At 43.7% G+C, this 16219-nt stretch overlaps 1 protein-coding gene across 1 annotated transcript; it reads right to left on the bottom strand.

Annotated features, from left to right (window-relative positions):
- Window positions 1-200: 200 nt before the first annotated feature.
- Cdk1 (cyclin dependent kinase 1) lies at window positions 201-15598 on the bottom strand. The gene is made up of 8 exons (XM_021648542.2): window positions 15487-15598; window positions 12948-13010; window positions 9127-9283; window positions 7988-8111; window positions 5408-5578; window positions 2891-3054; window positions 2662-2803; window positions 201-495 (listed from the first exon to the last, which is right to left on the bottom strand). The coding sequence occupies exons 2-8, from the start codon at window positions 12982-12984 to the stop codon at window positions 397-399; spliced, it is 894 nt and encodes a 297-aa protein (XP_021504217.1). The 5' UTR covers window positions 12985-13010; window positions 15487-15598; the 3' UTR covers window positions 201-396.
- Window positions 15599-16219: the final 621 nt, after the last annotated feature.

Genomic DNA, 16219 nt, shown 5'->3' with positions numbered 1-16219 from the left:
CTCCTGTAAGCAGACTGTAATCTCCGCATAGCAAGAAGCAGGTACTCCAAAGCATCATGAAGGCTGAACTCCGCTCCTCTGAGACTGCATGGTCCCAGCTGCAGGAATAGCTGCTGTGAACCCTGGGGTGATTCAAATCTCCCCACTTCCTTACCACTTCCACTTGCATTACAGTAACAAACGGCCACCACAGTGACATCTACACATATACAGAATTATATTTAAATTCATATGGAATAATATTTACATGTTAATTAAGTTATATGTATGAAATTAGGAAAAGTCCAGGTGATGGTTTACAAACGAAGAGAAGAAAAATATACAAGACAGGAAGAGAGCCAACAATAAATGCCACTATCTTGCCCTGCCACAGCAGGCAGGGACTTCCACAGAGAGCTACATCTTCTTAATCTGATTGTCCAAGTCATCAAAGTATGGGTGCTTCAGGGCCATTTTACCAGAAATTCGTTTGGCAGGATCATAGACTAGCATTTTCTAGAGAGAAAGAGAAGAAATAAACGAGTTATTTTAAAATCCCCAAAGCCCTAGCTTTCTAACAGTGAGCCTTTTATTAACTTCAGTGAATATCTGAAGGGAACTTAACCAGCCCCTACAAAGTCCGCCCTCTATTTACCACTCCAAGACACTTAAATCCCAGACTTCTTGAAAACCTCCTATAAATTATAAGATAAGCACGCAGGCAGTTTTAAAACCAAAACATAAACTTACAGATTATCTAGCTAATTATATTCACCTTGAAAATTAAATGTCTATTTTTTTATTCACAACACTCCTGGAAAGGTAACATAACTAGAGTTTCATGATACAGTGTTCAGACAACCCCTTCCCCAAGCTAAGAAAAAACAAACAAACAAACCAACAACAAAAAAAACCAACAACAAAAAAAAGCATAGCTACAATGGATGAATTAATTGCTATAAACTAATTTATATACTCCAGATAAAGTGAAGTATTTGATTTTAAATCTGATCACACAGCTCAAGAGATGGCTCAATGGATAAGAGCACTGTCCTTCTAGAGGTCCTGAGTTGAATTCCCAGCAACCACATGGTGACTCACTATCATCTATACTGGTATCTGTTGCCCTCTTCTAGTATGCAGGGGTATATGCAGACAGAGCACTCCAACATAAAATCTGATCACACACAATACCTTCAGAGAAAACTGAATCAATCAACAAACTAAAAGCCCACCCTGACGATCAGGGCCTTGAGTGACAATGGCTCCAAAATGCTGGACTGACAGGCAGGGGCCACCACACTAGATTTGTGGTGCTAGAGATCAAAGCCAAGGCTTCATGCATGCTGCACAGATGGCAAAGCTACACCCTACACTCTGCGGAGGTTCTGCTGACTAGCTGCCACTGACTCACATTCCTCACACAAAAGGAAGGATGTGCTGCACTGTTCAAAGTAAGACACCAACTGTCTCATGGACATTGAGACTCAAACCCAAATCCCTAACTCGGGAACAAACTGAAACCTGAAGCCAAGTCTAATCAATAACCCACAGTGGTCTCCACCTGTGGGAAAATTGGCTTCTGCCGGGGCTGTGAAGGATACAGACATTGCTAACTGTAGCACAGTGCTCGAGTGCAGAGGGCAGTGACACTGCCAGTTTTCAGCAGGGGACAGGGATACAAGATTGGCCACTTTAAACTGTCAGTTTGTGTACCAAATTGATTTTTTAAGTGAGGTGAAATTCTTTCTGTTCAAAGACTTGAGAGCTGAGGATACACTTCAGTAGTCCATGGCCAACTGCCACCCTGAAAGCCCTACCTCTCATCCATAGACCCCAGCAACACACACACACACACACACACAGCTAATAACTTTAGACACTACCAGCAGACTGAGCCCAGGATAGGGAAAGGATAACCAACAATATCAAAACGCAAAATATTGAAGACTATTGGAGTCTAGACAAATCTAAGCTCTATTTGCTGGCGCCGCTTGTAGATTGTAAGGAAGCTGAAAGAGCAACAGGAACATATAAATGTAATTGATTCCTTCTACAAATTCAAATTTTAAACACTGCTCTATCTACCTACAACAAATTTCCTAAAGTAGGCCTTTATTTATTATTCCTTAACAGTAATTTTGTTCTCTGTCTTGTTTTTAAGAAAGTAATTGCTAATTGGATGTATCAGTCTAACCGAAGTATTTCCTAGCCTTTCTAACAGAGAAATAAATAGAAATTAGAAATATTCTAACAGAGAATAGGCCAGACCTGAGAAATGGGAGTTTACACTGAGCCTGAATAACTCAAATCATCAAGCAGTCAACAAAGTACAGACTGATAAACTAAAAGGGGCTCAGTAGTAAAGACACAAAACAGAAGTCATTATAACTCAGCCGCATACTCTCAAGGAAAAAGGTCTGTGAGCCCTGGCCTCTCCTGCCTGTCCACTGCAATCCACCAGAACAAGAAGTGAATGAGAAAGTCAGACACGGAAGGTTCCTCAAGACCGCTATCACTTCATATCTCAAGGCAGCTGTCGCAACAGGCACACCAGGCATCTGGCTCAACGGCTGACCCTTCCCGCTACAAGTCCAGGGCTGAGTGTGCTCAGGCACTCCTGTCTGTCACTACGAACTTGCAAGTGCACCACGCTCAAGCCATGAAGCGCAGCTCGCTTACTGAGAGCAAGTCCAAGCCGTTTTCATCCAGGTTCTTGACGTGGGATGCAAGGCTCCCTGGCTTCCACTTGGGAAATGTGTTCTTGTAGTCCTGCAGGGATTCTACTTCCGGCCACACTTCGTTGTTAGGAGTGCCCAGAGCTCTGAGAGAGAACAAAAATCCTATCACATACATGGGCCTTTATTTAATCTCACAGGCTTTTAACAGCTTAGGCATAAAACACAATTACCTGAAAATCCTGAAGAGCTGGTCAATCTCTGAATCGCCATGGAAAAGAGGCTTCTTAGTTGCCAGTTCTGCAAATATGGTCCCTATACTCCAGATGTCAACCGGGGTAGAGTAACGAGCTGAGCCCAGCAACACTTCTGGAGATCGGTACCACAGCGTCACTACCTGGTGCAAGACAGACCACACAGAGTAATGTGCTGCACACAGCTGTGTCACTGGCTTGTCTTTTAGGACGCTGTGCGGGTGTCACCAAGAATTAAGTCAGTTCACTATATACAAAATACTAACTCAAAGCTGATTGTTTTACTTCTGAGTTCTGCTCATTAGTCTTTTAATCTTGCCTTCCTTTTTTTTTTTTTTTTTCTTGTCTTTTCAAGACAGGGTTTCTCTTGTGTATGTATACCCCAGCTGTCCTGCAGCTCACTCTGTAAGCCAGGCTGGCCTTGAACTCAAAGAGATCCAGTCAGCTTCTGCCTCCTGACATGGATTAAAGGTGGCTTGGATTAGTCTTGCTTTTCAAATCACTGAAGTAGAAGGATCACAGTAGCTTTAGCATGGCTGGGTTCCCTGGCATGTATATCTTTAATCCCAGCACAGGTGGATCTCTGAGTTCAAGCCCAGCCTGGTCTAGAAGGTGAGTTCTAGATCAGCCAGAGCTACAATGAGACCTAGATTCAAACAAAATAAAAAACTTTTTTTTTTCCTTAAACTCAAAAAAAAAAAAAAAAAAAGGAAAAGCAGCTGGGTGCGGTGGAGCACACCTGTAATCCCAGCACTCAATAAGGTAGAGCTAGCCAGGTCTACAAAGCCAGTCCAGGACAGCTACACAGAAAAACCCTGTCTCAAAAAGATAAAATAAAGAAGAAAAAGCACTAAATAGCAATAGGTGGTTTAGGAATGGAACTGTACTGGACAAAGTGCCTGTTTTATTTACATGTTAAGAAGGTAGCTAAAATTAACATAAATAGAAACCAAAGACCCCTAAACCCCAATTGGATTAGTGATTACTAATCAACCATAGTAATATATTTATCAAAATAGTGAATCTATGAGCTGGAGAGATGGCTCAGCGGTTAAGAGCACTATTCCCTCTTCCAGAGGTCCTGAGTTCAATTCCCAGCAAAGACGTGGTGGCTCAATACCATCTAGGCTAGGATCTGATGCCCTCTTCTACCATAACAGTATATATGTAGTCAGAGCACTCATATACATAAATAAATCTTTTAAAAAAGTAGTGAATCTATGACTTCTACAAATAAAGCTAGCAAGGTCAACAGCAGTTACAGCCACCAAAGAAAATTCTTATCATAAGCTATGAAAAATAAAAAGGAATAAACAAGGCTGAGAAGGCAGCTCAGTGGGGTGGAGTTTGCTTATCAAGCAGCATGTGCGGGAGGAGAGCCCAGCACTGCCTGCAGCAGGCACAGCAGGGGAAGGGAACAGGCAGTCATCGACAGCTCCCCAGAGAATGAGGCCAGCCAGGGCTGAGGAGACCCTGCCACAAAAACATGGGAAGCAAGGAGGGAAAGGGACAAAAAGGTTCATTGACCTGACACTATGGACTCCAGGCTCACAAGTCCCCAGACATTCAATGTTCCTGTATATACAAGTCAATGCCCCTTCAGAAAATCCAGAGGAACCCAGTCTGGTGTAGAGCTATAATCCCCGATACTGGGAAGGCGATGGTAGGATTCACAAGCCCAAACAAAGGCTGTCTGCTCCAGTGACACCAAGGCCAGCCAGGGCAATTCAGTGCGACCTTCTCAAATCAAGACCTAAGAACACAGCTCAGGGGCATATTATGTGTGAGGCCCTAGGCACAAGCCCTACAGCAGAGAAAAATAAATGCCAAGCAACTAAATGAAATGCCAAGCATCAACTTAACACTGACAAAGCTTGATGATAGAACCAAGGGTACAACTCAGTCAACGATGGATCACCTGACTAACATGGGGAAAAACTGGGGTTCAATCCCTTGCACAACCACCCTCAGCTATAGTTACTGGTTCCTAATCTATCAGAGTAATATAGATCTCAAACAGCAAAACCTGCCTCTTAATTGATCTGAATGACCACAGCAGGGTCCAATCAGGAGGAACCAGAGCTGTGGGAAAGATTGATATAGAGAAATAAAAACTCCAAAACTTGCAGTAAACCCCTTCCTTCTTCAAGGCCGCTCCAGTAATCTCCCCTGACAAAACATGCCAAAAGTTCCAGCTCCATTTTCACTGTAGTCAGATGTAAGACTCAATAACCGTCACTACCAGAACAGAATTTTGTGTGTGGTTTTTTTTTTGAGACAGAGCTTCTCTGTGTAGCCCAGCCTGCTCTGGAACTCACTCTGTAGACCCGGCTGGCCTCAAACAAGAGATCTGCCTGCCTCTGCCTCCCAAATGTTGGAATCAAAGGTGTGAGCAACCACTTCGCAGCTGCAGAAACTTTTTTCAACCAAGTATTTTTTTCACGGCTTCAAGACTACAGGAAGCAATCCAGCAATCACACTCAGGACACGGCTTACCTCATGTGTGTACACTCTTATTGGTATTCCAAACGCCCTGGCAAGGCCAAAATCAGCCAGTTTGATTGTTCCTTTGTCGTCGATCAATAGATTCTGAGGTTTCAAGTCTCTGTGAAGAACTCTTCGGGAATGACAAAACACAATCCCCTGGAGGATTTGATACAGGTAACTCTAGAACAAACAAGTAAGTCAGAAACTTAAATCATTCGCAAGACTCCTAAACGATCACTGTTCCTGAAGTAAGAAATTACGATGCAAAGAAATAATTGAGCTACCACAAGACCTTTCAGGCCTCTTTAGAGTAACATCAACTTGTGGGCAGAAAACTTGTTTCCACATAGTATATGGACGGATGGATCTATACCCACTTAACATTTTGTTCCCTATTTTTAAATCACAAGTTAGCTTTCTACACAGAAGTTTCCTCAAAATCACTTTACATACTTTCCTCTTCGGAGACATCAATCTGACAGACTTAAAAGTTTGAAACTGGAAAATACGTCCAACAGTTTAAACTGGGGTTTTGTAAAAGTTCAATCATAACCTAATTCTCTAGTGTGTGTGCCTGTAGGCATCAGGACTAGAGGTGGAAATCAATGTCTTCCTCTACTGCTTCCACCTTTGTTTTTGCGAAAATATTTCTCACTAAACCAGAAGCTCATCATTTTGGCCAAACTAGCTGGCCAGTAAGGCCTAGGGACACATAAGAGCCACACAGCCCACCCCCTGCTCCTGCCCTTCAGGCTCTGCATTACAGATGTACACACTACTACACCTGACTTTCATATGGATGCTGGGAACCAGAACTCAGCTCCCCATGCTTACACTATAAGCACTTTCCCTAGATATGTCTCCCAAGCCATACAATCTAGTTCTTAAAACAAAATGAATCTCTTGTGTTCCCCAGAATTTAAGATAACAGTTAGAGAAGGAAGGAGGTAGGAGAGGGCAGAAAAATATTGATATTATTCTAATACATATAATCTAATATATTATAGCTCCAACAAGACATAAGTCAAAGTACTAAAATCATTAAAAACATTGTTCTGGATAGTCTTATGTCAACTTGACACAAACAGGAGTTCTTGGAGAGGAGGAATCTTAAATTGAGAAAATACCTCCATTAATATCAGACTGTAAGCGAGCCTGAAGGGCATTTTCTTAATTAGTGATTGACTTAACTGGGCCCACCTCATCATGGGTGGGGCTGCCCCTGGGCTGGTAATCCTGCATTCTATAAGAAAGCATGCTGAGCATGCCATGAGGAGCAAGCCAGTATACGAGCAGCACCCCTCAATGGTCTCTGCATCAGCTCCTGCCTCCAGTTTCCTGGCCTGTTTGAGTTCCTGCCCTGACTTCCTTTGATGATGATGGGCTATGGTTCTATGGAACTGTGAGGGAAACAAACCCTTTCCTCCCACATTGCTTTAGTCATGTTTCATCACAGCAACAGTAATCCTAACTAAGGCATACATAATGTAAGCATTGGCTATAGTGGGCAACACTAACCAATCCAAGTGGGGGAAAAGGCAATAAAAGAATTATCATCCATGTGTTACTAAAACGACCTTTAGAATCACTGAACACCCTAATATAAAAAGATGAATGAATATGCACAGGCTACGCATAAATGAGTAAACACAATATATATGTTAAACATCAACTAAAATAACTGTTGATATTTAAGACCCTTCACATAAAATACTGACACTAAAATAAACAGTCTTGGTAATGATGTAATAATTTAACAACGATTTTTAGAGACCACACGGCCCTATCTACCAAGATCTTAAATATAAACACGTAAAGACGTGGGCAGGTTGGCATATGCCTATCATCTGGGGAGAGAGACTGGAGGATGAGGTGTCCAAGGGCAGCCTGGGCCACAGAATGAGCCCCACCACACGGAAGGATGCACTGCAGCATGGTCTATGACAGCCATCACTAAATTAGAAAGTAGTGTAAATAGAAAAATATGGAAATAGTTTTGTGACAATTACTAAACCTATGAAACAGACATGAAAAGGCCAACTAATGTGCATGCAACACATATATAAAAATATGTCCCATTGTATTTATATACACACAACATGAAAGTGTCACAAGAAGGCATGGGTAGCTCAGGAAAGATGGTTTAAGGTTAAAACGCCTTTACCTTAGACATTTAAAACCAACAATTAGGCACAATGCCCTAGATTCAATATCCAGTACCACAAAGAACAATATGCACATTTATAATTTAACTGAAATACAATGTTTACATATTTTCTATGGAATAAGGCCACCTAGCATCAGCTCGGGCTTCTGTCACTGATCTGCACATAACTGCTATAGCATATTGTCTCCAGCAATAAATACATAGTCCACAGGGCAGCACCTACATCCTCAGACACGACTTTTCACTTCCTAGAATTGTCTAGAAAGAAGACGGACAAATGATGACCTCATCTATGTGGAAGGAAAAATAAAGCCCTCTTTCTACTTCTTACAGGTTTCCCAGGATTCAGCCATAAAACACAAGGATAAAGAAAGTCTACATTCAGAGGGCATAAGTGTTAATAAAAGTATGTAAATCTATACCTTAACAAGTGAAGAGTCCATGAACTGACCAGGAGGGATAGAATCCAAGTACTTCTTGAGATCCATAGACAGGAATTCAAAAATTAGATATAACCTGGAGTCCTGCATGAGCACATCCTGAAGACTGAGGAGAGAAACAGTGCATAAGTCCAGCAAATGCCTCTGCCCTCCAGCTTTCACAAGGTACAACTGACTACCTCTGAGGGCTTCACAGTTATCAGAGAAGCTTTCAATAACTGCCTGCACTCTCAAGTGGAACCTGAAGGAGCTAACTCAGAGACAAACTGTATTCCCAAAGCTGCCTGCTGGTCCCTCAGCTTGTCTTTCAATGAAGTAAATTAATTATGGCCGTTAAAGTTGAACCTAACTTTAACCATTGCTTGCCAAGTCCCAGCCCCAGCATAATAGTTAGAGCCCAGGCCAGAGGCTGAGGCCTGTCACCCCAACTAACACAGAGGCAGAAGAGAGGGAGGTTAAGGCAGAGGTTCTCTGAATTCAAAGGCTGCCTGAGCTAGAAAGCCTCTCTAAATAAGAATGTTGGAAGCTGGGTGTGGTGGTTTAAGCCCATAATCTCAGCACTTGGGAGGCTAAATTAGAGGGCAGAAGTAAATTCCAGGCCAGCCTGGGTGAGCTAGAGTAAAACCTTGTCTCAAAAATTCAAGACCCCCATATTAAAAGGCCAGGGGACACAGCTCAGTGGTGGAGCACTTCCTTAGCATGCCCAAAAGCCCTGGGTGAGTCCCTCATACCAAAAGCAATTATATTGAACCAGTAAACAAATCCTCAAAGACCCAGCCCAAATGAGCCAATAAACATAAAATATCTCAGCCCCCAACATAGCTACTTGTCTCAAGACCAAAGTCCTTTGGGGACCAGGGCTCTGAATGTAAGAGCTGACAAAGCTCCCCATGAGGGGCTTCCATGGGCACGCCTGGCCTGCTCCTCCAGCCAACGCTAATTCTCAGCACCAGGTCTCAAATTCTTCTAAAAAGCTATTCTCCTTATCTCCTCCTAGCATCACAATCAACAAAGTAAACAGAACTTTATCCCACTTGAACAAGACACTACGTAAAAATTTCCACATTAAAATTGATTTGAGGCAGCATGGGAAGAATTGTTTCCATTCAGACGTAGCACACCTGACTATATTTGGATGGCGAAGTTCTTTTAATAGAGAGATCTCCCGGATTGCAGTACTGGGCACCCCTTCTTCCTCACTCTCTAGTCTGATTTTCTTCATGGCCACTATCTGGCCAGTCGTTCTGTGTCTGCCTTTATACACCACACCATAAGTACCTGAAATGAAGCAAAAGATTTTTTTTAATGGAACTCTTAACATGTCACATGGTAAGATATGCCTGCTGTGGTCGGGTAGGTCATCTCACACATACTTCCAAAAAGATATTGAAGTTACTACAATCTGACATACAGATGGTTTAGAAATAAAATTCACTGGATCACCCTGAGTCTCCCACAGTTGTGTTTTCCTTCGCGCCCCAGCATGTGAACATTGGGCATAGGTCTCCTCCAAGCTGGCACTCACCTGTCAGACATCCTGCACGCACTTAAGACACATAAAGCACTACATAAACTTAAGCTCAGAAAATAGTACCAAGAGGAGGCACTGTGAAACTTTCAGAAAACTGTATTGACTTGGTCTTTCCTTAATTCTTTCACACGTAAAATGCAGTCAACCGTCCTCATCCAGTAGAGACAGAAACCCCAAACATGAGTGTCACATGAACAGCATCGGCAGTAAGAAAAGACACAGTGGATCGTGGCAGACACAGCAAGTGAGCTAATTCCTAGCTCACACCTGTGATGCATGCACTTCTCCAGATACTACAGGTGTCTTTTGAATTGGCTCCAGTTTAAAGAGGTACCAAACTCCCAAGCTATATATAAGCTGTGTTCAACAGCTTTCCACGGCATCAGTGTGACTTCAGTAAAGACTAGAAACACCAGGCCTGGTGACACACAGCTATAATCACAGCTACTGGTAAGACTAAGATAGGAAAATTCCAAGTTGGAGGCAAACCTGGGCAACTTAGTGAGACCCTGTCTCAAAAGACACTGGCTCTAAGACTCCATCCCAATGGTCAACTGCTTAGAATAAAATAGTAAGCACTCTATTGTCCGCATAAGCTTTCTTCCAGCATTGTTTACATTCCAGGACTGTTTGTTTTTCTAAACATTTTAATAACACTATTTCAAAATAAAATCCTCAATATTATGACCAAATGCTTGAATAACCAAGTTATTCCATATTAAAAAAAAAAAAACCAGACTGACTACATTCTGTCTGTAAAGTCATAGGAATTCTATATGCTCACGTTCCTTAATGGCGGATATCATGCTTGTATGAAGCACACAACTTAGCTAAGCCATTAGCAAGATGTCTGTCCCAGCAGTCAAATCATTAAGTTGTATAACACAATCAAATAAAAAATGATTAATTTAGAATTCCTACTAGCATTTTGTTTCCTCCCAGTATACTACCACATTTCCTGAATAAAGCAGAATTCATGGCTTTGAAATTAAATAATGTTTTAGATTCAGAGCTATTTTACTCATTAAATAAATGAGGGGAAGTCTCAAACAAGGCTGGAGAGATGGCTCAGGGTTTAGAATTCACACTGCCCTTGCAAGGACCAGGACCCACTCCAGGCTCACAACCACCCTTAACTCCAGTTCTAGAGGAGATGACACCTCTGGCCTCCTCCAGCTCAGCACAACTGTACAAACACGCACGCACATACAAACACTCTTAATTTTGAAAAGTGTCATACAAATTAAAGCCAGCAGAAGATCCCAGTTATCCCAGGGGTACAGGCTTGACAGCACTGTGTGGTGACAGCCATAAAACCTCGTCAAAACAAATGTTTCTGGAGTGCTTACTTACAATGCCAAAGAAGGCTCTCCAACCACGTGTAGACAGTTATGTGATCTGAAGACTGCCTTGCTGGCACGGTGACCGACAATACACAGGTGACTAAGGAGGAAAACCTATGGTGAGGTTTTCTCACAACTTATCCACAGGCTTGACCAGGTGCTTGGTATTGATTGGCACAAGAAAATGTGAGCAACATCACCTAGTTTTCAAATTATTTCAACAAGTCAATTTTTCAGGATACCATCCACACAGAATCCCAAACAGCCAGGCACAATGTGACAAAAGACAAGACTGTAAGCCAGAGAAGAAGAGTCCAGAAAAGCAGGTCAGGGTGCTGAGGGACCTGAGCAGCTCCTGAGACGCTGGGGCCCAGCCTTCAGAGAGCTTAAACTGGGAGCAACTAAAGGCACTACTGAGGCGGATTTGAAGGCAATGAACAGTTCTTTAAACTAGAACAGCAGCTCTCAGCCTGCAGGTCGAAACCTCTTCTGGGGATGGAGGGATGCACATATTCTGCATATCAGATATGTATATCATGGTTCATAACAGTGGCAAAATTACAGTTACGAGTACCAATGAAAATAATTTTATGAGGGGTTGTCACCACAACAGGAAGAACTGCATTAAAGGTCACAGCATTAAGGAGACAGTTGTGGAGATGATGGTCACATAAAAAAAAACAAAAAACAAAAAATCAACCAAAAAACAAAAAAACAGGTGGTGGGGCAGTGGTGGTCCAAGCCTTTAATTCCAGCACTTGAGAAGCAGGTGCAGGAAGACCTGAGTTCAAGGACAGCCTGGTTCACAGATCAGTTTCAGGGCAATACAGAGAAACCCTGCCTTGGAAAAAAATAAAAAAATAAAAACAACAAAGAAAACCCCAGACCCCAACTGGACACTACCTGGGCCATTCCTGGCTTACAAAACTCGTTGCCTTGGCTTTAATGGGCAGGTGGGGCCTCTGAACAGTGAGGAAAATGAAAATGGTTCTCAGCAGAACCCTCACAGAAACAAGTTCCACTGTTTGCTCAAGAGCTAAGAATAAAATCTTGACTATTAGGTAGAAATATGGAAATTCTGTCGCAGTGAGCGAAAAGACAGAAACAGGAAAGGGTTATCTTCATTCCCCATTTATGGCACATGGGCCTAAGCATTGTTCAAAATACTACAGAAAGGAATAGAGCACAGCAACTAGGTTTAAGTCATTCTTGCCAGTGGTGACTACATAGAAAAATCACCCAGCTTAGATTGCCAATTACTACACCCAGTTTACATTAAAATTTAGAATCTAGCATTTAGAATTAATTGAAAGAGTAAAAATGTACTATGAAATTAGTGTAATTCTACCTCCATAATCTACTACCCCAACACATGTATGAGCTATCAGCAGTGCTTCTGAAACAGAAGAATCTGGGGTGCTCAGTACCAGAAGTGAGATCAGCGTGGGGGTACAGGTCGGTGGTACAGTCCATGAGGCTCTAGGGTCATTAGCAAAGAACCAGAAGAAGTTAAATTCTCTTGAATGTTTAGGTTATAAATAAAACGTGCCTTACTTTTGCTGTTGCTGTGATTAACACCTGAACCGAAAGAAAGAAAGAAAGAAAGAAAGAAAGAAAGAAAGAAAGAAAGAAAGAAAGAAAGAAAGAAAGAAAGAAAGAAAGAGAAATTAAGAAAGAAAGAAAGAAGGGTTTATTTGGACTCAGAATCTGGAATACAGTCCATCAGCAGCAGGAGGGTAAGGCAGCTGAGGGAGGTTTACTGTGGCTTGGCTCTCTCTTTCCATTTACCCGGTCCAGTCCAGGATCTCTGGCAGGGAATGATGCTCACCTAGGGGAGGGTCCTGCCCATTTCAATTAACATGATGAAAATCATCCCCTGCAGGAGCGTTCAGAGGAATCCCAGATTCTGTCAAGGTGACCACCAACACCAACTGTAACGGTATACTCCTGCTCACCAGTGCAAAGGCATCAATGACTGCACTTATTAAGAAATGTCCCCGTGCTCCACCGTAGCACCCCGTAGCACAGTTAAATTCTTTTCAAAAACTTCATACTAAAATCAACTCACCTTCTCCAATTTTCTCTATTTTGATATAGTCTTCCATAGTTACTCAACAGGTTATGACAGACCCTAAAATGAGGGGAAACATTGGTGTGATTATGTGCTACTAATTCAAAGCAGTTCTAAGCTTCCACAAGACATCACATATGAAGCATTTTTCATACCCCCCTGTGCAGACCATAAATAGCAGTGATTACATCAAGACGGTATTACCAGGGTTGCGCTGCTCTTACAATGAGCCTTCTCAGCTCCTAAGACATGCATTTGCATGTAATATACAGTATCATACTTGGCCTCTTCACATTCACAAATCTAGCACCCTACTGAGGAAAGCCTGTCATCCCAGCCACTAGGAGGCTGATACACAGCTAGCTAAAGCAACTTAGTGACACTATGTCTCAAAATAAAAAAGGCAAAAGGCCCTGGGTTTGAATCCCAGAACTGAAAGTTTCAAAAACAAAAAGTATAATGATTTTAATGCCAGCACATGCTAAGTCTACCGAACTATTTCAACACAGACTGCTACTGTACTAAAGCTGTAGCATTTTATTTCTTCTGAAAATAATACGAATCTGAGAAGGAAGTCCAGCATGATGTAATCCTAGCACAAGGAAAGCTGAGGGAGAAGAGTAAGTTCACGGCCAACCTGTAGCCTAGTTTGCTGCAACACTGTCTCAAAAGGAAACTAAGTGGAACCTGAAAGCCCAACCACCAGAAATAACATTTGTTTGTCATAAAAGCATTTGTTTGTTTTTAAAGTATTCAATTCACTTCAACAGCAAGCAGGAGCATTTGGCAGAGCGCTTGTAAAGCAGCCAGCTGCATCCCACCGGACACACCCGAAGGGAAATGTCAATAAGCACGTTAGAAGAGTCTAAGGTGCTGTGCTGCCTAGCTTTACGCCACATTGTCACAAGCTAAATTCATCTGAAGCAGGAACCTCAATTAAGAAAACGCCTCCATATGATGGGACTGTAGGCAAGTCTGTAGGGCATTTTCTTAATTAGTGGTTGATGGGGGAGGGCCCAGCCCATGGTGGGTGGCGCCATCCCTGGCTAGGTGGTCCTGGGTTCTGTAAGAAAACAGGCTGAGCGAGCCAGAAGAAAACCAGTAAGCAGAGCTCCTGCCTTCAGGTTCCAGCTCTGCTTGAGCTCCTGTCCTGACTTCTTTTGTTCAACAGTGTTGTGGAAGCATGGGCCAAATAAACCCTTTCCTCCCCAAGTTGCTTTGGTCACGGTGTTTCACTACAGTAATAATAATGATAACCCTAAGACAGTGCATTTGTACAGAAATTCTAATCACACTTGCAAAGCGTGTCATGGAACAACGAAGGAAAAAAAGAAATTCCTTGGCTCAACAAAGCATGGTGGAGAAAGCTAAGCATCTTTTCCTTGAAAGCCCTCTGCCTGCCACGGAGAGGATCCTTATGAAGGTCCCTGAATAGCAGACTGTTCCTGAGCTGTTCCTCGGATTCCTTTCCAAAGTAAAATCAACTCTGGAGGGTGTAGTAGCACAGCCTGGAATCCCAGATCTCAGGCCTACACAAGGAGACAGTGGCTCAACAAATAAAATTAACAGACAAAAAAAATGAATAAATAAATAAACCTTTCCAAACGAGTCCTGCCAGGCATCCCGCCTAGACCCTTAGAGATTCCGCCTCAGGGACTGCTCCTAAGTTTGACGCTCGGCTATGTATATTTGTTTATGAAATTACAACGCCCATTTAGAAAAAAAAATCCTTTTTCCGTCAACACAGAGACGTACCAGAACTATTAGTACATTAAACTCCCCACCCCGCGTCTGCACAGGCAGCGAAGAGTTAAAGCTGGGCTCATTTCCCTCCAACATTTCCCAGTCTCCTGGGGCGCCTCTTACAAGCTGCCCAGCGCATCTCTCCAACCCAGACATCCAAGCTTGGGGGCGGGGAGGGGGGGGATGGTGATGTGCACGCCAGAACCTTCAGCCCCAGGTATGTTTTAAGACGATCAAGAATGTTAAAGCATCTCTCCCTCTCGGCATCTCTTAGCCTGCGGCCGTCTACAACGACGGACCACTGAAAGAAGAAGAAAAAAGATAGCGATCCTACATCGTTTCTTGGCTCGGCACCTTTGGCAGTAATGCTTTTAAACGACCTCGGGTCAGTTTCTCCCGCAGCAGAAACTGGGGTCCTCCGAAGGCCGCCGGCGCGGTGCAGCGACAGGACGCAGCTTGGCAACCCGCCCACGCCCGGGGGCTCCAGGGAGGCCCTGCGGGTCTGCAGGAACCTGGGGCTCGCGTGGGGCCCTGCACGTCCGCAGGGGTCTCTACGGCGCTGCCCCCTCCGTAGGGGACACCGGGCTCAGGGAGCCGATGCCCGTCCGTACGGGGATCGCGGGCTCAGGGGAGGCCCAACCCGCCCACGGAAGACCACGGTCTCACGTGGAGGCCCACCCGTCCACAGGGGCACCCCGGGCTCCCGTGGGGACCCTGCCCGTCCACCGGGAGCCCCGGGCTCACGTGGAGACGCCGCAGGCCCTGCCCGCACCCGGCCCGCCTCACGCCATACCTCTCTGTTCCCGCGGCGGCCACACCGCAGTTCCGGACTGCGCGGACGCAGCGACTCCCGGAGCTCAGAGGCCGAGTGCCAGCAGTTTCAAACTCACCGCGGTAAAGCGCCCGGGACCCACCAATCAGGTCACGCGTAGACGTTCAAAGGAGCCAATCAGAGCCGAGATTCGCTGGGGCGGGGCTGCCTGGGAGCCCAGAGCGCGAAAGGGAGCGGAAACCGCGGCTGGGGAAAATGCGGGAGGGCGGGCGCCTACTGACTCTGAGCGAGGCTTTCCTTACAGTGTCGTCCTATTGTTTCTAGACACTCTAATCTATTTTTTCCTCTCTCTGTGTCTGTCTCTCGTCTCCCCCATTTTTGTTTTGTAATTTCCCTCCAGAACTAACAGAAATCAAATGTATTTAATTTAAATAGTTAGCCACAAAAGTGATATTGCCATTATATGAAGAGTGTCTTACTTTTACTCCTTTTATTTTATTATTTTATTTTACTTTATTTTATTTTGTTTTTTTTTTTTTTTTTTTTTTTTTTGGAACAGGGTTTCTCTGTGCAGCCCTGTCTGTCCTGGAACCTACTCTGAAGACCAGACTGGCCTCGAACTCCCAAAGATCTGCCTGCCTCTGCCTCCTCCCGAATGCAGGAGTTATGCACACCATCTGGCTACTACTGCTGACATTTAAAATTACTCATGGTCATGCTTTTCAAATATATATATATTTCAAATATATATATA

This window comes from Meriones unguiculatus, chromosome 16, assembly GCF_030254825.1.
Source record: "Meriones unguiculatus strain TT.TT164.6M chromosome 16, Bangor_MerUng_6.1, whole genome shotgun sequence".
Lineage (NCBI taxonomy): Eukaryota > Metazoa > Chordata > Mammalia > Rodentia > Muridae > Meriones > Meriones unguiculatus.
Note: the sequence above shows the minus strand (reverse complement) of the source record. Positions and strands in the feature narration are given on the sequence as shown.

What these genes read in the sequence shown, in the direction of transcription:
- Cdk1 (XM_021648542.2), bottom strand. Translation starts at nt 12,984, where the DNA reads ATGGAAGACTATATCAAAATAGAGAAAATTGGAGAAG. An exon ending in TAAGAGTGTACACACATGAG is followed by an intron (nt 3,055 to 5,407) that starts GTAAGCCGTGTC and finishes GTCTTGCACCAG; the next exon opens with GTAGTGACGCTGTGGTACCG. An exon ending in CAGCTCTTCAGGATTTTCAG is followed by an intron (nt 2,804 to 2,890) that starts GTAATTGTGTTT and finishes GTTCTCTCTCAG; the next exon opens with AGCTCTGGGCACTCCTAACA.